At 40.8% G+C, this 26,584-nt stretch overlaps 1 protein-coding gene across 1 annotated transcript; it reads left to right on the top strand.

Annotated features, from left to right (window-relative positions):
* Nucleotides 1–8,733: 8,733 nt before the first annotated feature.
* Nucleotides 8,734–26,573, top strand: cdh15 (cadherin 15, type 1, M-cadherin (myotubule)). Its single transcript, XM_069697717.1, has 14 exons — nucleotides 8,734–9,023; nucleotides 16,631–16,798; nucleotides 18,130–18,285; nucleotides 18,741–18,885; nucleotides 19,077–19,258; nucleotides 19,334–19,462; nucleotides 19,634–19,816; nucleotides 20,572–20,816; nucleotides 20,913–21,049; nucleotides 22,813–23,043; nucleotides 23,163–23,402; nucleotides 23,989–24,137; nucleotides 24,319–24,510; nucleotides 25,601–26,573. Exons 1-14 carry the CDS (start codon nucleotides 8,970–8,972, stop codon nucleotides 25,799–25,801), a joined length of 2,412 nt encoding a protein of 803 aa, XP_069553818.1. The 5' UTR covers nucleotides 8,734–8,969; the 3' UTR covers nucleotides 25,802–26,573.
* The last annotated feature ends 11 nt before the right edge of the window (nucleotides 26,574–26,584 follow it).

Below are 26,584 nucleotides of genomic sequence, written 5' to 3'. Positions count from 1 at the left end.
GCTCTGTCGGTGATGACTCTGTGTTACAACAAACATAAAGCACTCAGACAGTCTCCCTGCCTGCTATGGAGACTACAACAAGGGAGCACTCGGGGCAAGGGTACTCATAGCCAGGAGGAGTGTGTGTGTGTGTGTGTGTGTGTGTGTGTGTGTGTGTGTGTGTGTGTGTGTGTGTGTGTGTGTGTGTGTGTGTGTGTGTGTGTGTGTGTGTGTGTGTGTGTGTGTGTGTGTGTGTGTGTGTGTGTGTGTGTGTGTGTGTGTGTGTGTGTCAGTGTTGACTTAAAGAGTTCTGGTTGAGCATATTTCTGTTTTCTGTGCTTGCATGCAGGTGTGAAAATTGAATGTAGATGCAGAGTCGTTTCTCATGAAAGCTTCATGCTATCGATCACAATTTATGAATCATACATATTATTGCCAAGGCAAAATATTAACATTAATAGGAAATACCTCTCAGGCCGATCCGGACATTTTCATGGTTTCTAGAAGCACAGAAGGGAACGCGGCACTAACTTTTCAATAGAAATCGCTCTTCACAAGCTGTCTGTAGAGGCTTTAATGTGAGACTTGACCTGTTCCTGGTTAAAGCTGCTCTGCATTGTTATTCTACAGACTAGACATCTTCAGACAGGGTTGTAACCCAACTCAATAAGAAAGCACAATCACAGCCTGTAGCTGAATGTACTACAGCACAATAATTCATTCATGCAGACATACAAAACATGGGATTTATGGTTAACATGCAATGTGCATGCTGAGACAGGGAGGCGCTTCAGTGGGCACGTATAGAGATATCATCTTTGTGTGGAAACTGGGGGTCAGAGATGGAGAATGGGATGTAATGAGTTTGCCAAGACTTGCATCATGAGTCTGAAGGAAAAAAAAAGGGGGGTTGAGGGGGGTGGTTGATTGACAGGCAGTCAGAAAGCCCCCTGTGGCAGGTGCCAGGGGCAGGTCACTGGGGCGAGAGCGCTGTTACCCATACAGATAAAAACGCCTGACTGCTGTTTTCATACAAGCCTCTCGTTGCACAGGACACATGAGCCGAATGGCTTCTCAACTGGAATAAGTAAAAAAAAGTTGAGAGAATTGCATAGAGAGGAGCGGCTATTTAGGAATGCTGCTTTATTCTCTTATTTTCCAGGGACAGTTCATATTGATCAACGCAGGAAACACATGTTTTTCATTTGTTGTGTCTGTTCAGATGTTAAACGGCTCTATAGAAACTACATTTATTACTCAGCTGTCATAGACACATAAAAGAACGCAGCAACAAACAGAATGCAGAGTAGAAATAAATGTACGTACATAAATACAGTACGGTAGAGCTTATGAAATGACAAAGAAAACCACATTGTAGTTACAGTTAAAAAAAATAAACCTTGCATCATGTAAAAGGATTTACATGATGCATACATAACACTGCAGACAGGATTGTATTTTCGATTCATAATAAAGTAAAAATAAGCTTCTTAAAGGAGCACTTGACCCTAATATTAAAAAAAAGCATATTAACTCCTACGTAAATATGTCTGTGTCTTGCCAACCACATACTGTATTTTTGTATCTATCTTAAAAAATTGAAGGTGAATGGAATTTTGTTTGTGATGTTCGAAGCACAAGAATTACATTTAAGTCAGCGAGCGAAATATCAGATTTTCTGAAGAAGAAAAAAATACTCGGCAATCCTCTTTAAAACCTCCTGAAGGTGGTTAAACAACACTTCTGCTGAACAGCCTCACTGCTGGATACAAACCCTTTCAAGGAAAGCCCCCGTACTCAATACACCACCCTGCTGCCCAAATTAAAGTGGCAACGAAATGTGTCGTGATGTTAAGTTAACAGAAAACGGCAGGGACACAAAATCACGCTGGAAGTAAAACAAAAAGCCCTGTGAGCGTAATTGTCGACTTAACTGATGTTATCCACGCAGAGACGGAGAGGGGAGCAGCAGGCAGAGAGGACGGGGGGGAGCTGAAGGGGTTAAAAGGGAACAACGGCAGCACCACACGGGCAAGACAAGTGTCAACGGCGACAGGAAAAAGACGGAGGCTGCCCATGTGCCTATGTCTCCTCCACCCGCCACACCCCCCCCGGCCCCCCACGTCCTCCCCTACCCCTCACCCCTCACCCCTCCTCCACTCTGCTGCAGACAAGCATATGTGGCCTGACAACATGACATTGCCAGTGAGCAGAGGGAGGGACAGACACAGAGAGAGGGAGAAAGAGGGAGGACCAGGAGCCTCGGGTTGGCCTGACATCCACAACTCTGGCAGCTGATGGAGGCAGACTAAACTCACGCACGCACTCAACTGTCAACCACAGCCTACCCTCCACCCATCCCCATCCACCCCTCTCCTTACTTCTAATCTGCCCACATCCAAAAAAGCCAGGCAGGAGCCTTCCCCCACTCTTCTCCATCTCTCCTCTTCCTCTCCCTCGGGCCATACGGAGAGCAGCACCAACTTTACTGTACACGTACAGAAACACACAAAAAGAAACACACTTTCAGACATTGTTCAGAGAAAACCAACACTACAGAGGCGGCACTGGTGGGGGTGGGGGGATGATGTTAGTCGGGCGGGTTTGCATCACACTGAGCTTTGTGAATTTGTACTGATGCAATGTTTGTGCTTTTGCTTAGCCAGCTAGGGCCCAGCCATATTGATAGCCGAGGTCTAGCAACCAAATCGAGATGCAAGTCAGGAACAACAATGTCGAGACATGACTTATGAGAGCAAGTTCACACAAGGTGTCTGCCTTTTACTGCACACAACATATATCCATTACCGTAATGTCTTTAATCCCCGTGACTCAGGTGCCCTCACGCCTCCGGTGGGGTTAGCTAGACTTAGGAACACACTTAGCCGATGCATTAGCCATATATGTACGCATAAATTCACTGTGCATTGAGTGTTTTTTGCAGTAGTCTTATCTCATCATGGATAATATGGCTTTCCTGGTTGGAAGTCGATGTTTATTGTTTGAAAAAATGGTGCAAAAGAAAGTGTGTGTGTGTGTGTGTGTGTGTGTGTGTGTGTGTGTGTGTGTGTGTGTGTGTGTGTGTGTGTGTGTGTGTGTGTGTGTGTGTGTGTGTGTGTGTGTGTGTGTGTGTGTGTGTGTGTGTGTGTGTGTGTGTGTGTGTGTGTGTCGCTTGTATATTTTTTTTTGTAAGAAACAAGAAGCTGACATTTTACTCTCTGATAGAGAAGAGGCAGAGAAAGAAAGTGTTTGCACGTATGTTGCCTGTATGTGTGTAGTGAGGCAGACATCCACCCGGGGACAGTATGTCATCGATTGAGCAGCAGGAAGAGGCCTATTATCTCCAGCCATGGTTCAAGCGGGGGAGTCAAGTGTGTCATATGTGTTGGCTCTAATTGGCAACCCACCCTGGTGGAGGCTGACTGGGGGTGAAGGCCGAGCCGCAGCAACCCGACCACCTCTCACACACTCGGCTCTTCTCACTGTTGCCTGTTGAAATGTTACATTGTGCTGTTTGAAGCTTTTGAGTCACTGCATTAAAAATACATTATAGATTTGTGAATGCGATGAATGCAGATTCATTTTCAGGCCATAACTATAAAACAAGGTGACTAGCTGACTTTAATGCAGAGATTACTTTAGTGTACCGTGTGCATGATACAAGGCTTTTGTGTCTGTGATTGTGTTATTTTGATGAGCAGACTGCACTTCGCTGTCAAACTGTTGGATGGTAAGTCTGCTTTATATGTTGCTCTCCACCCTCAGGATCATTATTTGTTCTATTCTTCGGCTAGATGGATCTTAAGTCTTACAAGTCCCCCCCCCCCCCCCTCCCGCCCCTCCTCCTCTCTGCTCCAGCTCAAAGCTTATGTGGTCTAACACTGCCCTCTGCAGGTGCACAAGAGAAAAACATTGGCTGCACAAAGAGGACAAATTGCAATCAAAACAAAACAAGACAACATTTTGGCTAATCAATTGGTGTTTTTTTTTTTAGCATGGATGGAAAAGCCACAAAGACATTAACAAAGATCAGCCGGCAGTCTAACTGACAATCTAATGCCCAGATTGAAGCGCAGTAAGCAGTGTCCTATTCAGCTCACTGTCCAATGCACAACTTCCTTTTTTACATTTTATTCTTTTTTTAAGTTTCTGTAAACACTTATAAGAAAAGACAAATGAAAGGAGATGTGCATTTTTAAAGAAAATGCAGATGTAAAACAAAATTGTATACTATTGGTTTCTTTATTATCTATTTAATGACCAGTGTACTTTGTTTTTTGCAAAACTGCAACTTTGGCAAATGTTTTGGCAGCTGATCAATGACTCACACTGAAGATGGTAGATTCTACATTATACATGCAGAAATGATATTAGTGCTTCGCAATGCACTTTAGAGAGTGTTGGAGACTTGGTCTAATTGGACGCTGACTTAGGGGCGGTTATACTTTGTTGACTTTGGAATTGACTTCCTGTCAAGAAGGCAGCAAGCCAAAATGATCCTAATTATACCCCAAATTAAAATAACAAATGTCGAGGGGGCTTTTCAATATATGCCCTGATTGAACAAAATTAGAAGACTAGCATGAACTAATAAATTATCATCACAAAACAAGATTGCATTACTCACTTGTTCACAGACAAAGGTCAACAAAACAAGCTGAGGCAGCTACAAAGTGGAGCAAAACAGCAGAGTATCTGTTTTTATGAGTATGCTTTGGGAACCAAATATGGGACCAATACAGATTTCATCTTGCGAATGGTGAAACGCTAATGTAAAAAAACTGGTTTATCTATTTGAGATTGTCCCTCATAAGGCAACAAAAATGACTCAAACTGTAAAAACATTTTTTTGTGGGTTTTTTTTTTTCAAATAAATTGTCCTTACTTTTATAAAGGTGGCTATTGATGAACACAACAATGCAAGAAATAATGCAAAAAAACATTTAGATTTCCAGATGTGTCACTGTTGTACCCGTAACTGACGTCAGTGATGTAGTGTGAAAACCAATTACAGGTTTCCTCTGCCTCCTTCCAGTATTCATCATTAATAGTGTTACTTCCAGTTGGTCCAGACAGCTACCAGCTTGGGTTCTTATTTCCTGATCAGTGGGGCTTCGAGCCACCTGTGTGCTCAGTCGAATACTGTATCCTGACCTAACTCCAGCTTCGAGAGCACCGCCGTCCTTCTCCACTATTATCACCCTCAGTGGGACCCAGCATGAGCGAGCCTTTGAAACTCAGTCATTTCATCATGTTCTGCATTGGGCAGATATTCTTCAGTAATTCAAAGTTGGCAATGTGGCAGTGCACAGATTCTGGTTTTGCATGTCATCCCCCTGTCTATATAATTGACTTGCACATTTCTTGTTATTACATCTATTATTTGGCAGTGATATTATCCAAACATGTCAAACTTCCTCTGCCAAAGAAAAAAAATTGAAGGCACCGAGTCATTTTCTTGGAACTGTTCCCAGACTCGGTGGAAAACTCTCTCGTTTCTGGCTTAATTTGTAACTGGAAAAAGTCTATCTTTTTCTCCGCATGACTAGCTTGGTAATCAAGAACATCAGCTGAAACAGCAGTAACAGAAGCGCTGGCTAGCTGCATAACTAAGCAGGTATAGTCACTGATTGAAAAGGATTTCCCACCTAATATTAAATATGATTATTTCATTTTAATGTTTCTCTTTCCATGTATTTTTGAGCCCACAAACTTTGGCCACTATGCATTAAAGGGACTATATTTCAGGAACAACTTTTGCATATTTACATCAGCCTATTCAAATGGGGAGAGCTGGCACTTTAATGTCGTATTATTATTTAATTTTAGACTGAATGTGATGCGGTGCAGAGCATGAAGAACACAAACTGTGTAACTGTTCAAATACGTATGGTTTGGACTGCAGGCTGTTGTTTGCTCGCATTTTATAAAGTGACGTATTATCACCGTATTTGTGATAATATACCGATGTTGTGTTTACAGCTTGTACTGCTGTCAAGTGGTAAAAACAGTTCATATAAGTAGCAAGATTATTCTTATAATTGTATATGTATTTCATTTGTTTGTACGGCAAGTAAGTCCCAAACCTAGGATTTCTAAAAACTGTTTTCATTCACTCTTACTTTTAATTTAGTAGATTTTGTTATATAAAAATGATGTGTAACGGAACAAAAGTTTTATACTTTGTCAACTTGTCTCATTATTGTTATCTGATCTTTTTACGTTTGTCATAGTTCTGCCTTTTTAGTTCATTTTATTTCTTGCTTTATTTTCTAATCACTCACCCAGATTTCAGACCCACCTGTGCCTCAATAGCCAATTAGCCACCCTGTATATACATAATAGTCCCGACTCTCCGTTTTTCAGTTGCTAGATCGTCCTGTGTCCGTGTTGTTCCCTTTAATACGGAAGGGTCCCTCGATTTTGCCAGTTTTTGTAACCGTTTATCAGCTTCTTAAGGCTCACCTGTTTGTCCTGGACCGTGTCTCCAGTGTTGTCAGTTTGGTTCCCCTTCTCAGAAACGATAACAGTGTTGATGTCTGCAGTTATTCCTGCCAACAGTGGGCAGCAGAGCGCTGTTTCTGAATCTGAAAATGTTTGGAGCACAATTTTAATTGGTTTAACTTTTAAACTTAAGCATCACTTTTGGACCCGGTCTTATCTATAAGAACCACACCTGAGTGTTTTTACTCAAAATACTGATCGTGACGACCTGATGGACCGGCAACCTTCCTCCAACACTACATGAAATGTCTGCGTGTACTGGCATGAGCGCCTGTTGTAAGTGTGTGTGGGGGTTGAAGGAAGTGAAACATCAGGGTGGCTCCTGCCAACTGCCTCTGCCTGAAATGACAGAGACAGGTGCTGTAAAATCACCCCTTTATACCAGAACTCTCACACACACACACACACACATTCGTGAACACACTGATACATGAAAGCATGCAGGCACCCACTCAGCATGAATAGTCAGCCTGCCAACACAATTATTTTGCTGCTCTACTTTCTAGCATGAGTTTCATGACTGTAGTATCACCAGTGTCTCCGTTTCAAAAGTAACTCAACATTAATGAAGTTTAATTTGTCCTCCTTAATGTCACAGTTGGACTTCACGTTTGGTTTTTGACATGAAAAGGTGTCTGACCTACAAGTGCAGGTGTCGTTGTGGCAAAAGAGAAGTAGATATGGTCCAAAGTTGTTTACTTTCTTAACATCCGTATCGACCTTTGACCTGTGAACAGACTTGCTGAAAGGGTGTTGATATGTGTTGAAAATAGCGTGGAAGAGACCTGGACTTGCACCTCTCCCATGCTGGTTGCAACTTCCTGTTTTTTTTTCTTCTCTCACTCCCCTCTAACTCTGAGAACAACAACCCTATCTTGCAACAGATCCGGCTGCCTGGAACACTCGGACTCAATCGATCATGGCAGCCTTTCAGTCAAATTTTAAGCATCACAGCAATGGCAATCTCTGTTTTGACATCACCCGTAGAGCACCATAGATCTTCATCTTCTGCTTTGACAAAGTGCTCCAAATAGCAGGAGATCAAAGGGTCCAGGCTGAATGTTGTGAATGTGCGAGGGCACGACACACATCACACTAGACGGGGAGGTTACGTATGCAGCCTCGCAACATAAAGGTTGATCCGGACAAGAACAACAGGCTTAAAAACAAAAGGAAAGTGATTAAAGAGGGGCGTGGTGCTGTCAGTGGAGCCAGTACAATGCTGAAATATTTTTACCTCTGCTTCAACAGGTGTCAATAAAGTTGTCCAGGAGGGGTTTCAGATGAAGCTACATTTCTTTTTTCATTCTAACACCACACCAAAGGTCCACCACCCTCCAAATAATAAATATATCCAATAAAACGATGTGTTGTCCTCGGCACCTTCATCGCACCACATCTCAAATACTGCCCGCAGCATCGCTAACGGCGGTGCGTCGTTACAGTGGGTCAGAGTGATATACAGTTGGTCATCTGCTAAAGTCCACAAGAGTCTACACGGACCCCTCTTGTCTTTCGATCCAGGCTATCTGTCCCCCCATACAACTTTTTGGTGAAAGTAAAGCTCACTGGTTGCTAGTTTATATTGAACAGATGCATCCTGGTGAGGTATTGATCTTTGCATCCAAGTCTTCAAAAGAAGCCTATTTCCAAAAATGTCAAACTATTCCTTTTATGCCTTTTGATGCATTTTTAAGTTGATGAATAGAGGTGTTGACAATAGATTTGGGTGCCTCGTAGTTTGAATGACAAGATTCAGCTGTTGAACAGTGTGGAGCCAGAAATCTTCACAGCCCCAAAAAAACCATGAAGAATGACTTCATGAGCGGATGTTGAGGGGAACAGATTACTGGTGTTGCCTCTGACTGTTGTTTCTGTCACAGATACTCAGCTTCCATCAGAGTCCTCGAGGAACCAAATCAGTGCACATTTAAAAAGAAGAAAATATTAAGATTTTTGCATCGTTTCACAACTTGTCCTTTTTTGTTCTTTTCCTTTATCTCTGTAAAACTCTTTTAAAAAAAAGTGTATGTACTCACTGGTGAAGACACTGTTTGTGTCTGCAGTACCAACAGCTGTCCTGCTTCCCTCCTCATCTCTCTCTCCCTCTCCGGCCCTGTGAGTGACAGCACATGTGCTGGGTACATGGGAGGCCCACTGCTGAAATTCTAACCCCTTACCCCACGACTGTGAGACATACCCCAGCTATGGACAGGGTGGAGCTGTGAGAGACAGATGCTGGGAGAGGAACAGAGGGAGCGAGACAGAGAGACTGCGAGAGCAGGAGGAGAGAGTGAAGGAAAGAGAGGGAAGGAAAGACAGCGAAGGAAAGACAGAGAAGGAAAGAGAGGGAAGGAAAGAGAGGGACAGGTCGGACAGTTTGGCCTTTTTGCTCAGTAGAGCCCGTCAGCAGCTTCGTGTTTAGTGCAGATCTTTCAGTGGTCCGAGATCTGTCCGTGCTGAGTTTGTGAGTGCAGGTACTGAGGATGGCGGTACGGATGTTGGTGGCGTGTGTGCTGATGGGTACTCTGCTTCGACAGGTAAGACAAATATTTGTCTCTTTATAGCTGCTGTCGATTATAATGAACAAAATAGATTGATTTAATTCAGCTTATAAGTATTTCAGTTTGTTTTTCTAATACATTTGTAGTGTGTTGTCTGTCACTGACGCAGTGGATAAAAAGACATTTAAAATACAAAAAAGTAAATATGATCAACTTGGACTGAGGGTAGTTTTGAGGGCAATGTTATTTTCGGTTGCCAAGAACTGAAGATAACATTGACCTTCGAGCACAGGTGTCTGAGGTCGATATATCCCTCTCCACCTGGTGATTGCTATAAAAATGTCAATAACAAGTAATTGAACATATGGCTTGTATCGACTGCTGTGAAGGTACTCCAGTTGCACTTGAGTTGAAGTGTGATACTACTGATCTACACAGCCTACCTCCAAAGGTTAGCCAAAGACTTTCTGCTGTCTGCTCCTCCAGTATCATCTTGTTTAGAGAACAGCCTTTAGCTGCCCTCTTCAAATATACAGTTTATGTTTTTACCTGAGTGATGTGCTCAAACAAACATCACCTAATTTTCATCAATAGAGGCTCCAAGCTGGCTCTGCAATCAGAGGTTGTGGCTGATCTAAACACTTCATCCTAGTTGGAGAGAGGATGAAGAAGTGTTTTGAGGAGAAGGAGACTCCAGATGTGCACAGAGGGCTCAGGGCATCATTAGTAGCCCCTGTCAGCAGAAGCCATTATGAGATCTACAATGGATGACAATGTAAACTGACTTATTACCAACAGCACTTCCAATCACCATCAGTCTCCCTCTCTGTTTGGGGTAGTAATGCATCCCAGGTTGGGTGGACGAGTGAGTTGGCCTCTAGTGATTCTTGAGGGAACTCACTGTGGTGGTTTTTCTTTTATTCGTGGTAATCGTGCAGATGCTAAATAGCTGTGGAAGAAAATTTTTAAGATCTTCTCAGTAAGCTTCTCTGACCTGCTAATTGTTAAATGTGTCTTCAACTTTGCATCATCTGCGTGGTTGAAAATCTTTTGTGGTTCATTTTTATATTCTATGGCTAATTGATTGTGGAGCAAATCACAGAAAATATATGTAGTATCTTTTGAACAGGGGAGTGATAGATCGCTGGCCCGGCCATGGGGAAAACCAGTTAGTCACAGTGAGGCCTCAGCCTCTGTGATATTTTGGTCAAATCCTCAGGTCCTCTGTAAAATTATTTTCATGACTTTCCATATAAACACGGATGGTTTGAAAGGCCTGTGAACCCTGAAACATAACCTTTAAGGTGCAGAATCCCAGTCCTCAGGTCTGATGCAGATATCTACTTAAGCTCTGTGTGGTGAGGCTGATACCAGGTTACATTGCTCCTTCAAATACCAGAGGTGTTACAAGTCCCAGAGGGGTGATAACCAAATAATAAAAAAGAGTCTCTTCTGTTTGTTTAAAGTAGAGTTTCTTTGACTAAATGTAAATAAAATGCATTTAAAAAAGTACATTTAAAGAAATGGTGTTTTTATTAGCAAATACTTATCTCACGGTAAAGGCTCTAAAAAAGCTCATTACAGCTAATCAAGTGGCTGCAAAAGTCTGGATTCACAACATTTACAATGGAATCCAATTCATCGTAACAGCGAAAAACAAAAAAAGCTTCAAAGCTCAACTTTTCCCAAACACTCATCACTTTACCAATAAAACGCCAATTGAACTTCCAATGAGGAAATTAATTTGTAGGAAATCAACATATTTATTTATATGTATTTGGGCGCATTAAATATAGAACATACCAACCAACCATGACAAAATGCATAATACTGCAAGAAGACTGAGAACTTTCTGTAAGTGTTTTAGAACAATTTGTAGTTGTCATTTTCAGTCATCATTTCATTGTAATTATGTTGAATACAAGTTGACTTCAGCTGCTGTCCTCCATGAAGGAGCAAGCTGTACGTCTTTCAATCTTAAAAGGTGCAAAGTGCCTAAAAGATTTTGTTGGAGCGAATCTTCAACATTAATAATGGCCTTTTACGGAGTTTTGAGTTCGTAAATCTCTCCATATATGAAGACGATGAATTGTTAGGGTGCTAAGCAACGGTTGCTACTGCCTTACATGTGATAAAATACACAAACAAGGAAAAAATATTTTTGGTTCATTTCTACAAACAAACCTTTGCTAGTGTTTCACCTGCTATAACAATGCACAAAATACTCTTATTTTATGTTTTTAGTGATTCCCAAAAGCGGCAGGTGGCCATCTTGGAAAAATACACAAACATTTTGGGCATCGCTTTTATTCTAATACATGTTTCATAGGCAAAACAAATAGAAATAATTTGCAAGTGCCAATAAATAAATAATCAGAATTAAATGAATTCAACCATCAGCAGCTATCAATCCAATCCAGAGGCTTTTATGGCTGATCGCTTTCAGTTGTGCTCTTTTAATTTTCAGTGAGTTGGTGTTTGAAGTGTTGGGGCGTGTTGTGGTGGACGTTGTGGGGAGAAGTGGGCAGCAGCCACAGCTGTTCCCAGATGCATACGTGATGCCATTTGTCCCGCTCTGTAATCCCCCGTGTGGACAGAAGAGCGGGTCGCTTCTAGACCATGAAATCGGGTACAAATCAAGAGTGTGTAGCTGCGGCCAGCTGGCGCTGAGGTTTCACTCATCGGAAACAATCAGTCAGAGGATTTAGAGTCTGAATCACAGGTCCTGCTGGGTGTGGATACTTGCAGGCTGTTTTCCACTGACTAGAGTTTCAGAGGGAGCAAAGGTGGAGAGACCAATTCCAGATCATAACAAATAGTCAATCAAACAGTCAATTTCCTTTCCTTTATGTTATCTGATTATTTTTGACAGACTGACACATGGTCATACACAAGGATAAGCCAGTAGCAATGTTATAATGGGTTGACTGTTTGTGGCATTTTGTATCCCTACTAAATAAGGTAATTAACCCGTGTACAAATGTTAGAGTTTTGTTGAAATTGGTAGATTTCATTTTTGAATTTCAATTGGTTGATGAATTTTCACTCGTCTCTATTAATCTCCTAAACTTTTTTTTTCCACTTAAAATGTTCTGCTGTTTACTTTTCTTTACTTTTTAATACTTTATGTTCCTACGTTTATTTGCTGTTGCAACTACATTGTGTCGAATTTTCAAACCCAAGACTTCATAATTTGTGCAAATTCACATTTACACAAATTCACTTTGAATTTCTACGAAGCACTGTGGGTTTTTATTCATGTTTCTCCCAACAGAATGAGTTTATAAAGACGCATCCACCTTCAGTGAGTTAAAGAGACTCTAGTAGTTAAATAATAGTGATTTATATTTTGTCAGTAACATGTTTATGCCCCTATTGAGGCCTACTTTTAGCCTAATGTTATAACCTTGCTCAGCATTCCTAAAGCTCAGACATCTGCTCAAAGGGGGAGACACACTTGTAGTGTCACCATAAATAGGATGTCCGTGCCCATGCCAGGCAGTCATGACTTAGCAAAGAGTAGGGGTGTGGGAGCAGTACTACTGGAGACGGACTGGTTGAATGTCTGTGCCTGAGGACGAGGAACAGAAGTGACCAGAGGGACACCTGTTTGACCTCTAGCCTGTGGACGAAGAGACGGTCTGGCATGCTGCAGACATTTCTTCTCTGCTGCTCAGTCCTTTCTTGAGTTGTTTGCAAGACTGTTCCGCTCACACACTTCTGGAGAGGACACACTCGGGCCAATGGAGAGTTAGTATTGAGATAAACACTCTCAGCGGGAGGCTTCTAAAAAATATTACAAGATAGCAAACAGCATTTTTGTGAAAAGTGACACTGAGAAAGTCACAGTAAGCTTGACAAACTGGCAGAATTTGTTAGTTACATTTTCCTTCTGCGTGTCTCCACATTATTCTCCACCATGTAAAATGCTATAAACCGTCCCCACTCCAGATACCTTTTCTTTAGGCTGTAAACAGCAGCAAAAATATCACGAGGTTAATATTTGCTTTTAAGGCAGACATTTACAATGTCTTGCTTATAAGCACGGGAACTAAAGTAGTTTATAAGCATGCCAGGAAAGACAACTTCAATGAATGCGTGCCCGTACTTTGAACATGGACCGTTCTGATGGCTTTGTGAATGATCGTCAGAAATTTAATGCATTTGCAGCAGCAGCAACACTTGGGAAGTAGTTTTACAGTGATCACTATAAGGTGAATGCTAGTATGTGTGTGTGTGTGTGTGTGTGTGTGTGTGTGTGTGTGTGTGTGTGTGTGTGTGTGTGTGTGTGTGTGTGTGTGTGTGTGTGTGTGTGTGTGTGTGTGTGTGTGTGTGTGTGTGTGTGTTTAATAGTCTTACAGTGCATGTTTGAGTGCAACTGATATGTGACGCCAACACATTTCCTCTCTGTCTGACAGGTTTAGAAATTTAACAAGCGAATTCTTCTTGTCAATAGAGATTACGTTTCTTGGAAAACGTTAAGATGTCGCTCATCAGAGTACATAATGCTCCATATGTTTTCAAAGCAGTGTTCTGTTGATACAACTTTCTTTAATAACAGCTAGTACGGGTAATGACACCAAATATAACTTACCAAATGTACATCTCTGGACTTAAAGTACGTCAAATGACCGAGAATACTAATTACAGTGTGAAAGATCACTCCTATTCTCTAAAGTCAGCATCAGGGAGGTAGAACCAAATTTCTCAAACTTGAGTGTTTGCAGCAGTTGTTGGTGTTAGAGCATACCATCCCCAAACAAGCTGTCCTTACTTCTGTGAGGGTCCAAGGTGAAAGGCCAAGGTGTAAAAGTATCTGGGAAAAGCCTCTAAAACAGCTAATCTGTGTGGTGTCATCGCTCAGGCTGTCAGAAAAGGCACTTACCGGTCTAATTGGTAACGTGACTCTTTGGTGTTACCGTATCTTGGTCTGGTAAAAGCATTATAACAGTCCGGATACACGGTGGAGCCACCGTCCAAAACACAGCGGCATCTCGTGATGTAGACTGTGTGAAAAGGAAGTGTGCAAAACAAAACAAAAACTCTGTTCTGTACAACCTGGTGGTGATTGTAAGCTTTCCTTATCATCTCCTGATGTTTAAGATTTTAGCAAAGCTGAAACATTTTGTTGCTGTTGTTGTTACTTTAATACATAAAAGTTTAAAAGACAACTCAACTTTTCTCACCAAACATTTTCGGAGGTCTTGTTTGCATCCCTGTAGCATCTGAGATTAGTTCGCTGATCATTCATGTGATGTATAGCTCACAATTAATACAACTCTAAATACATAACAGAACTTTACCATAATTTGATCAAAATAGTTTGTCCAAAGTACATTAACTTATAGCAGAAATAGAAATTTACTGGAGTAAAATTAATTAGTACAAAAATAATAACTGAATATGATAAATATAAACATACGGCATTACAAGCAGCTTTTTAAATCCTCTTTCTTCAACAACCAATGGACGGAATGATTGAACCTCCCTCTTTATTCATGTTAGCAGGTTGCTCTTGGGAAGGCAGCGGCAGTTTGACATTTCTGGTTTGGAGTGAAATGTCTTGACCAAGAAAACAATGGATTGTCACAAAGCTCACATTCATGACCCCCTTGGGATGAATTATAATAACGTTGATGATCTTTTAACCTTTCTAGCATCTTCAAGTCCAACTTTTCTGTTTACCACTTCGGTTTATGGCAAAATAGATGCCAAACTATTAATATTCCCATTATCCTCAGCTGTGAACCATGTTTAGTTCTAATTAGCAAATGTTAATGTGCTAACATGCTGAGCTGAGTCAGCATTTGGTACAGGCTAACAGAAGTGCTAGCATAGTGAAAAATCTAATAAACTTTCAACCTCATTTTGTCAATCTAGGATTAACTATAAGTAAATTTCTTATTTTGTATTTGGTGAATAAAGCATGGTGTACTGGAGAAGAGTGAAGCCATTTGTTGTTACATTTGATGAACTTCCACTGAGACTCACTGGTCTGAAACTTGCTGTGTGTGCATTCTCAAAATTAGACAAAGGCGGTTACGTTTGCCCAAATGTGCACAATTCAGGCAAGCTTAGAAAGTGCTATATTTGAATGCTCAACTGTGATGCAGCTGTTATTGATTTTAAGATTAAGTAACAATGCAGAATGTGTGCTACCCCCATCAAAGGAAGTTGATAAAGCATGGCAGTAGATGACTGAGGGTGAATGTGTGTGGGTGACATGCACTGCTGGAATGTGAATGTAAACATCTCTGCGAGTAAGTGGATGACGGTGGCTACAAAAAGTTAAATAGGTAGGGGTCAAGAATATAGAACAGACCAAGATTAGCCTGCCCTCCAACTCGGGAGGCAAATGCCAGCCATGGTTGCCATTCCCCCCCTTCACTGTCCAGCAACATGCCAGAGGATCAGTATACCCGATCACCCACTCCAGAGACAGGGCAGGGACCACAAGGCCATTAATAAATATCCACAAATTCTTTATCCATTATTTAGCTTGTCTATTTATGCCTCAGATACAACTCTAATGGAAGAGAATAATCATCAGTATTGTGTTTTATTTAAATAAAAACATAAAGATAAACATATCAGAAAGTTAATCAACCAATATTTGTTTCTGGTTCAACAGATGTCTTTAAGCTGTTGAACATATGAGAACTAATGCTGAATCCAGTGAAATCCCTGAGAGAAGCAGGAAGCAACTTACGGAAATGTGTATATAAGCGTACATGCGTGGGTGGGTGTTTTGTTGATGCACATGCATGTATGTCAGCCTGTGTGTGTGTGTGTGTGTGTGTGTGTGTGTGTGTGTGTGTGTGTGTGTGTGTGTGTGTGTGTGTGTGTGTGTGTGTGTGTGTGTGTGTGTGTGTGTGTGTGTGTGTGTGTGTGTGTGTGTGTGTGTGTGTGTGTGAGAAAGCATGTATATGAGTGTGTCTGAGGAATTCCAACAGCGGAGCAGATCCGTAAGGTGACCCTAAACTCCCAGTCAGGTGCAGAGCTGAGCATAAAGGGGAATTTGTGAGTGTGAGAGGGAATGCGGGTGGGAAAGCACAGCATCTAAATCCATAGTCGGCAGCTGTTGTGTGAGTGGTTTCTCACATGTGACGTGTGTGTGTGTGTGTGTGTGTGTGTGTGTGTGTGTGTGTGTGTGTGTGTGTGTGTGTGTGTGTGTGTGTGTGTGTGTGTGTGTGTGTGTGTGTGTGTGTGTGTGTGTGCGCGCGCGAACACAGCCAAGATAGCAATGTGGTGAAGGAGGGCTTGTGAAATGAGCATGAGTGTTTGTGTTTCCTTGTCTTGGGATGAATTTGCACCCAGATCAAAGGAACCTGATAAATACGTGTATTAGTGAGTGAAACCTGAGGCCGCGGCCCGGCATCCCTTCTGCCCTGGAAAATCCCACGGACTCCACATTACACACATCCGCAGCACTACAGCTAGCACACAGTCATTCCTTCAGGCCACGGGGAGCGTTACAGCACTGAGGGAGACTGACATGGTTTCAAACAGCTGCAAATATAGAATGATATAATGTGTGTCTTCCATGAAGGTGACTACCGCAATCCAATATATCTTCATGTCTCAATAGTGAAACGTGACGTTAATTTTCCTGTGAGTATCATGCTATAATTATTTTCCTTCAGGTGTGGAGCTCTGCAGAACCTCACAACAATGAGGAAGAGCTGCATCCTCAGGTCCTTTCCCCATGGAGAGGTCAATACAAGGGGATGGTGAGAGTGAAGAGGGACTGGATCATCCCTCCAATCAGAGTGTCAGAGAATAGCAAGCAGGTTCCTGAAGCCCTTGTGCAGGTAAATACAGCTTTTGTTTATAAAATGGTTTTCATCAATGGATAACTGCTGTACTTTCTCGTGTAAATGGTATTTAAAGTAAAATTTCTCAATTTCTTGAGTCTTCAAATATTAGTAAGGTGCCTAAATAAACCCTGCAGCAGGTTTTGCATAAAATAAACAGAAGGGTGGTTATTCATTATAACAATATTTGGGTGAGTCCTGTGTTTATTTGTCAAGTGACATTATCGTAATAATCTTTAAGATTTTCATTTAAATAAATGTCTGTTAAGTCTCACCAAATCAGGTAACATGATAGTGGTTTAGCCTGAGGCTGACTAAGGAAAGACTTTGCATTTGCTGTATTATGAACTGAACAAGCTGGATAACTGTGGCGACATTCCCAAGAAAAATCACAATCAGCGAATTGTTCGCAAAGCAATTTCCAGAGAAGCAACGAGGAGCAAACAGCAACAGGCTCGCTCTTCATTTCCTCTTCAACTGTCAACTGACTGACATCACTTAGGCGACACCATTTGGACCTCTGCGAAAAAAAAATTTGGGGGTAAATCCAAAAACACTCCTGCAATTACTGCTTAATACCATAGGTGCCGACAAAGAGAACAAAACAGAGATATGGCAAAATTGAAATACAAGCGTAGAAGGGTGAACGACATTGCCAGAACCGGCAGATCCTTCTGCTTTACAACTCTGATGTGGCAAAGCAACAGGGGGATTAAATATTAACAGAAGCTTAAATTATTCCCAACAGAATGCATGATTACAACAATTAACACTTACACTGTGATGAAGATTAGGCTGCTCTAAAACAAGAGTTAGCTGCCTTTCTTCTGAAACAAAATCCTCATCATGCAAATGTTTTAGGGAGGTGTTGGCTGACTGGGCATTTAGATATTACTCTGTATGTATAGAGATAAATACTGAATCCAGCTCAACATCTTTCTATAAGGCCGTGTACTGCTGGGTGTCATTTTTATCACAGATGATTATGTGATTTATAAATGTTGCGTCATGGTTGTAACAGACTAACAGTAAGTGCACAAAGGAGAAATATGGAGCCACTTTTCTCTGGTGATGGTCATGCAACACAAGCAATATGTCAAAGGAAGTGAATACACAGTGCACAACATATAGACTCTTGGTTATAATTAGTTCTGAATCGTACTTCCTGCCATAAGTCAAAGACCTCTCAGAGTCTGAAAACTCAGGTCTCAAGGTCCCTGGCAGTCAACAAACTCACATCTGGTGCTGCAATATGTACTTTACAATCCTCCTCCCACCTTCTCATGAGGTTTCCATGATCATCAGCTTTAACTTGTGTCATTGTTCAGATCAAATCGGACAAAATCTTCACAGGTGAGGTGATCTACAAGTTAGAGGGACCGGGGGTGGACCAGGATCCCAAGAACCTGTTTGAGATTGATGATAAAACCGGAGTAATCAGGAGCAAGCGGCCGCTGGACAGAGAGAAATACAACAGCTTCACGGTAAGAGAGTGTTTATGGCCGTAACATGTTAAGTCCCTCGAAAGGTGTTTTAAAGCAGAAGTACTTAACACACGCCTCAATGAATGGAAGAGCTTGCACGTGTTTCAAACCATAGGTTCACGTTTCTGTCTGAAAGCATACATCAGTGTCTCCGTCACTACTACAGACAGCCAGAGGTCAGTCACCGAGGGCCTTAATGGGCATCTTGGGAGAAACTTCAGAATGTTTCAAACCAGATGATGTGTGATGTCACTTCATAATGCTGAACCAAACATCCTGCACATTTCTTTCTGCTCACATATGTTGTGTACAGACACCACTAATACCTAAAGTCACCCTGAGGGGACTGTTGGATGCTTCCATAATGGAAAGCTTGAGATTTGTGGTAATTCATTGTGAGAAATAACAAAGTCATGAGTTCAATATTTTGCGATGAAACACGTTTTCTGTTGCAGCTCAAAGCCTTTGCACTGTCCCCCAGTGGAGAGAGACTAGAGAATCCTACCACCATAGAGATAGTGGTGCTGGATCAAAACGACAACAGGCCTGCCTTCAGTAAGAGCCAGTTTGTTGGCTCTGTCTCCGAGTTCTCGATCCCAGGTACATCCATCAATCACCCGCTGCATTACAATACCAGTATGATACCAAGTAAATATAATTTTAAGAACACGTTTTGTAAAGTTGGGCAATTTTTCAGTGAAGTTTAGCAGCCTCAGCACTAATAACACAAACACATGCGACTGATCGGCTGATCTTTCCAGTTGACCAAAGCTTTCAATTATTTCTGACAGGCACATCAGTGATGTCAGTGTCAGCCACAGACGCAGATGACCCAATGACAGAAAACGCTGCTCTGAGCTACTTTATCATTGGCCAGGAGAGCATTCCTGCCAACGCCGTCACCAAGAAGATGTTTGGTATCAACAACCAGACAGGCGCCATCTACACAAGAGATGTGGGCCTGGACAGAGAGGTAAATAAGACGCAGATTTCTGGAGATCATCATAGTACGGTTTGTTTCACTAACGTGGCCTGTGTTCTGTCGCAGGTGGTGAAAAGTTTCCGGTTAAAACTGCAGGTTGCTGATATGGGGGGTATGGGATTAACTAGTGAAGGTGTGGCCATCATTCATGTATCTGATATCAACAACCACGCGCCGCAGTTCAGCCCTGCCACGGTGAGTGTCAGGCAATAAAACACAACGGTTATTTAGGAATACTTCTTCAAACTGCTTAATTCCAGCAATTGGAATATGAATCACTGATTCTTTTCATTATATATTATGACAAACACGTTATCACAGTGGTCTGAATCCTTTGATCTGTGCTCATGTGTGTGGTGCATGTAGTACAGCATGACCGCGGAGGAGAACAAAAACGACTATGAGATTGGTCGAGTGAACGTCACAGACAGAGATGATCAGGGAACGAGGAACTGGGAGGCCAAATACTCCATTTCCAACGACCCTCACAGTCACTTTGCCATCAGGACGGATCCCGACACCAACCAGGGCGTCCTGACAGTGCTGGAGGTACGGTTGGGAGGAGTTGGGACAATGTTTGGTCTGTGATTAAATGCGAGAAAACTTTGACAAATCATGTGGTTTTATGTTTTTTTTATGCTCTATTCAATCCCCCAAAAAATATGTATTCATTTTTGGAAGCTTTATTCTTCATATATGTTGAAATGTATTCTTGTCTGTGTAAAAATCTGATATTTTGTTGTGTTCAGCTGACCCACATTAGCATTTATTACAAATAAATTAACAATTGGACATTGTTTTAGTTTTCCCTACCGAATTAAACCGTTATTTTCAGGAATGTTGTTGGGAACTATTAAATAGGAACATTTTAGGAAATTTGAAGAAAAACATTTTTATTATAGACCTGCAAAGTACAATGTTGTAGAATCTTATTGTAAAACAAACAAAGTTATTCTCCAGAACTTTTCAGTCAGTGTTTTATATCCCAGACTTCTTAAGTTAAATAACATATCTTTACAATGGTTGGTGTTTCCCCTCAATCAAAATGAACATTGAGGTTGTCAGACACAGTTAAACACCACCATCTAGTGGGTCAATTTAAAGCTACAAGGTGCTCAGGAAAAAGTGCTCATTTGGCTTTTCCTGCATTTTTTGTCAGATAGTAAATTCGGTTTGAAATGACATTAAATGACTGAATTTATGGCCACTGTTAACATTTATTTTAGATTTCTCATTTCCTTTACTATCCAAATGCAGTGCAAATGTTTACTTCCACAAACTGTCCTGTCTGTCCTGTATTGCAGCCCCTGGATTATGAGGTACAGAGTGAGCACATCCTGATTTTGACTGTAGAAAACGTCAATCCTCTGAGCAACAAGGCTCCCAACCTGCCACTGAGCACCGCCACAGTGGTGATCACTGTTGTGAACGAGAATGAGGCTCCACATTTCAGAGAGGACCCCATAAAGATTGTGGTCCCTGAGTCTGTGCTTCCTGGGACACTGCTGCAAACCAATATTGCCTTTGATCCTGACAATTCTGACCTGAGGTATGACGCAGCAGCAGAATAAAAAGACTATTTTCCTGTTTCTAAAAAGGCTAGAAAACTTTTGGATAATGTTTTCCTCTGCTGTCTGTATGGCAGGTATGAGATCAGCAGAGATCCCGACAGGTGGCTGGACATCAACAAAGATACAGGAGACATAAGCGCAAGAAGATCCTTTAACATGCGATCTCCACATGTTAAAAACAACATCTACACCGCTGTTGTCAAGGTTATAGGTCAGTTCATCCACTTACTATTATTTGGTTCTTGTAGTAATGAATCCTAAACTATTTAATGATATAACATTTAAGATTTTCAAAAGTTTGAGCCATTAGCAAACTGACTTTAGATGAAGATTAATTAAAGAGAAAAAGAATGAAAAACTGGACAAAGCCAAGACTGCTTAATCCCTTGTTGTTTCTAATGTCAATGTAATATTTTAAAATAGATCCAGCTACTTGTTACAATGGGATGGTAAAAGCTTGCATCATCTTAAGTGCAGCCCCTGCAAGGAGGCTGATAAAACATAAATACTAATTTGAGAGAACAGACACAATAAATTAATCCAAATAAAAAAAAAAAAAATTTAAAAAATCCCCCATTCACACATTTCATTTTGATTTGTCTCTTTCATTCAGAGTACTTTTTCAGATAATTAAGAGAAAGAAATTGGATTGCTCGTTGGTTTCTTAGTAATATGCTTAAATCCAGCAGGTTTTCTAATCTGGTCTGATGTCCTTCAGTTTCTATTATCACCCGAGAGGTTTTACATAATGAGTTCAAAACGTTTTCTTTGGTCCTTGTTAATTTCCTCTTCGGATGCAAGTTTCATTATTTATTGAAGAAGTTTAGTTTGGTTCAGTCAAATGCGGGGTTTTTTTTGTTTTGTTTTTTTTCCCCAATTAACTACCTAGTTTCAGTTTAGTTAGTGGCCTCCTATTTAAGCGTACCTGTGATCCAAGGGGAGCGTCCGGTGCATCCAGATTCACAGAGCGGCTCTCCACAGGCGTCGGTGCCCCTCACTGCCTTCTCAGAAATCGGCAGTGCAAAAAAAAAAAAAAAAAAAACCTGCATAATGAACAGTTTAAATTTCAAATAAAATCTTTTTTTTTTTATTTTGTTTATTAAAGTTTGTAGTTATCACGTGGTCCACGGTCTCTCTAACTAATATAAATGTTCAAAAACCAAAACACAAAACTTTGTGACGGGTAAACTAAAATGCCACGGAAAGAGAAAAAAAAAAAAACATTTTATTTGTAACAACTAACTACTACACAGTCATTCTGGGCTGGCTTTCTATTACAGGCTACTTGCCTCTCGAGTTGTTGTTGTTGTTGTTGTTGTTGTTGTTTTTCACTTGTTCATAAACTTGATCACGAGCTACATCAACTTTAAGCCAGCGCAGAAAACAAAACACGCTCACCTGAGATTTATCTTCGAAACACACCAAGCTATAATCCACCGAAACCTGCTGTTGAACAACAAAATACCGCCACACCGCTCCTCTATCTTGAATTATGGTCTCGAATAACTTTAACGTCAACTTTTAACAACTTAGTCCTCTCACAGCAGCTAGCTTGGTTGCTTTACTTCCGTTTTTTTCCCGCTTAGACCTTCACGGACTGTTTCTGCGGACGCTTACCACCCCCTACTGGGCGTCTTGAGAAACTGCAATATTAGCCCTACAATGGAATTGAAGTGTTTTTTTTTGTTCAATTTATGAGGGTTATTCAGGGAGGCCACTACACTGATATTAATTTCACTGATTCAAAAACAATCCAGAAATCTGATTTACATTAAAAATGTGAAACTTTGGCACCACAACTTAGTTTCCGTCTCGTCGAGGCAAGTAAGGGCCAGGATACAAATTTGAATTAATTTGGTTATCACTTTAAGAGAGATTAACGGACATAGATGATTGTTGTGGTACCTTTTTTTGGTGGAAACTAATACTGAATAAACTCGTGACATTATTGTGCATGTGTGTTCACTTGTGTAGATGCTGGTGGTGTGTCAACTACTGCCACAGTGGCCATCATACTGACGGAGACCAACGACTTCCCTCCGCATCTCTTTCCTCTGAGTGGTTCTGTATGCAGGGGTGCCAGCCGGACGCGTTCTGGTCTGGTTCTGACTGCTGTGGATGAAGACCTTTCTCCGCATGCTGCCCCCTTCTTCTTTGAAATATCTGACGATCTGTCAGTCAACTGGACTATTATTCAAGTCAACGGTAAGAAAAGAGCAACAAGAGAGAGGATGGATATACATAAAAGATGGTTCTCCTAACAACACCATTCTCATTTCCTCTCTTTCTCCTTTTTTTTTTTTTTTTTTTTTTTATTGCTTCAGATACTCATGCTGTGCTTCAGCCCCTTGTAGAGCTGGAGGCTGGAGAGTATGCCGTTACTGTGCTGGTGTCAGACTCTGGCAGCCCTGTTTTGGATGCTTACGCTCAGGTCAACGTCACTGTGTGTCCCTGTGACTCCTTCGGAGACTGTAAGTCCGAGGCGGGAGCTCTCTTAGGCTCCAGTGTGGGGATCAGCTTCATCGCTCTCGTTATCATCATGGCCAGTATTACACTCCTGCTGTGTAAGTGTCATCTTTAATAGAATATATTTTCTTTTAACAAAAATAGAACAAACTTGTCCCGAGATTTCAAATAGTTTCATTTGTGTCCAAACAAAATCACAAACAATTTTAAAATATGTGACACATTTCATATTCTTTAGAGGTGAGTGATCCATCTTATAACATTGTTGCTTTTATAAAAAATGATTCACACAGTAGTATTACATTTTCAACAACAATAAATGACAGAAGACCTGCTGTTTTAGTATATATATATAAAACATTTATAACTCTATCACCAGTAAAAAAAAAAACATGTAGTGGGGCTTGACACAAATCCATTGCATAAGTCATCAAATAACTCAAAAATCTTTCTAATTTTTCATGTATTAAAAAGAAAGACCTGCAAGGATTTAATTCATTGATTGATCATGAGTCATTCATGTCTCATGTAAAATATAAATAAAAAACGTTGTTTCAGCCAATATTCTGCTCTGAGATATTATAGATTAAACTATGAATACATTCATTTTAATAAAAAAAATTATGATGGAGAAAACTGTCCCATCATGTAATCAGATAAACAATAATGAATTAATACTTGCAGTGCTGCTGCTCCTGGCTGTGGCGATGACCACCTGTGGAAGACGCCACCATATCAAGAAAGGAACAGGTCTGCTTGTCGGGGAGTCAGAAGACGACATACGTGACAATGTCTTCAACTATGATGAACAAGGAGGGGGTGAGGAGGATGAGGTGAGGCTCACATGGTTTGGAAGAGGAGAAGAAGTATAGGTATCTTTAAGCTTTCTTTAAGCTGTGGTATTTAATTGTATTTGATGATGTGAGTGTTTTTGTTTGTTTTCTGGTTTGTCTGTTAATACTATATCATTAAAGCACGTACAGAATCAACCTGCGGCCTCTTCTCACGTTGCAGAATGCCTTTAACATCGACCTGCTGTGGAATCCCCATGATGCACCTGGCACCCCGGGGCCCTTCTACCCAGGGGCGGGTGTTCCTCGAGGCAAGCAGCCCCTCAGGAAGGATGCCCCACATGACCTGCCCTCCCCCACCTACCCGCGGAGGCCTCCTACGGATCCCACTGACATCGAGGACTACATCAATGATGTGAGAGGCTCCTAACTGTTTCACTGAATAATCAAATCAAAAATGTATTTTTAATGCGAAAAACATAATCCAAAGATATATAAAGGAAAATATATACGGCAAAATTCTAAAATACAATGCAGCAATTTATTCTCACTGGCAACATTACTGGCAGGTCTTCTAATAGACAGGCAAACACAAGACAACTAAATCCAGATTTTGCATGATTTCTAATGCTGTTAAAGCATATACGATTATAGCTGCATTCTTAAAAGCATGCCTATATTTTTAATGGTGATTAGTTTAGAAAAACACCGAATGCTCCCTTTTTTCCCAAGTCAAATTCTTCGGTTATATGTGAATTTATTTAAGGGTGAACCACACCGATTTTAAACACGATGGTCTACTTTCAGGTTTTTCAAGAGCACTACAGCATATGTATAAAAATGTATGTAAAACCATATCTAACACTTTATAGCTTTGCAGGCCGGTCCTCATCTCAGCTAAAGGGTACAGTAGCGACTATTAGCGAAACACCCAAATCCAAAACCCAAATTTTGGTGTCAGTTGAGTTTCACTATGGGTAATGTGACAAGGAAGAGGAATGCATGAATAAAAAGTATGTCTTGTTTTAATTTTGATCCTTTTTTAAACCTGTCAACAGTGAGCCTGGGTACATACTACTAAAAAAAAAAACAATTACTTATTTGGCTTTAAGTGCATCTATGTGGATGAGTCGGACCAGGTTGGGACATAACAGGAAAGGATCAGTCAAAACTGTAAAACAGGATGGGTCTTAAGAAGAGAAATGCAGTTTTATTTTATGTGTGGGATTTAGGTGCAGATTTAAAGGGATATTTGTAAGCAACAAAAAAAACACTGTAAATTTATCATATCCATGAATCACTAATTTATATTCTTACTGGGAGCAATTATATAAAAAGGGAGCATATAAATAAAGTCTATCTGCATGTGTAGGTTTCAGAAACATAATATAAAAACTAAGTTTTGCGTTCAAAATGAAACTCGGTCCATTTGTAATTAAAAGATCATACCCAGATGATTTGAATTTACCCTTATTAACTTAAAAATGGTGTTATTTTCCTCTCAGGGCCTGGAGGCTGCAGACAACGATCCTAACGTGCCTCCGTACGACACAGCCCTGATCTATGACTACGAGGGGGACGGCTCACTGGCAGGCAGCCTCAGCTCTATTGCTTCATGCAGCTCTGATGGAGATCAGGACTACGACTACCTCAACAACTGGGGACCACGCTTTCAGAAACTGGCCAACATGTATGACCCACGTTAAGGTGGACAGCACACCACAGACAGAAGACGTGTGTGGTTCACCAGCTGTTAGGGACACAAATCACGCCTCCAGTGTTTTTCTGGACACACTTGAAAGGTTAGGAAAAATAAATGAAATGTAAAAACCCTGGGCCTTAAATCTAATGTGCCTTAGGTTTTATTGAGGATCGTTTGGACGCAAGTGGCAAAATGGTTCATTGCTTAGTTTTCTGGTTGGCTCAGGTAAAGTAAGTGAGACAGGAAAATCATGTGTTGACATGATCAGCTATGAAGAAAAGAGCTGGTCACGCTACAGGCAGAATGTGTGTTGAAGTGTGTGTCCATGTCTGGTGCTGTTTATCCTCAGACTTGGATGGCTCAGTAATGATACATACAATATGTATTTCTTTTTTATATATATATATATAAAAATATATATATATATATGTGATATTTTATAAGATGAATTTGCTTTGATATTAATTTGTTTTTCTTTTTGATCACAAATCCTCCATTCCAGCATCTGTTCATCTGTTTGGAAGACATTTCAGCAAAAAAACATACAGTAGCAAAATATTCTGTAATCAAACTGTCTGGAGTTTTAAAGTTTTTTTTTCTTTCTAATATTTTCATTGAATTTAGATTGTACTGGTGTCTACAGAATAAATGAAAATCTTTTATTTAGTGTGGTTTTTGTTCCTTAAAATTCAAGACCCGCTTTGCAGGCTGCACTGATTTACTCATAATTCACACATTTGCATATACTAAATATTTGGTACCAGGACAATTAAATACTGCATAAAGA

This window comes from Brachyistius frenatus, unplaced genomic scaffold (genome assembly GCF_029030835.1).
Source record: "Brachyistius frenatus isolate BFR_SWC_R1_liver_20210118 unplaced genomic scaffold, ASM2903083v1 Contig_24, whole genome shotgun sequence".
Lineage (NCBI taxonomy): Eukaryota > Metazoa > Chordata > Actinopteri > Embiotocidae > Brachyistius > Brachyistius frenatus.
This window is presented reverse-complemented; position numbering and strand designations above follow the sequence as displayed.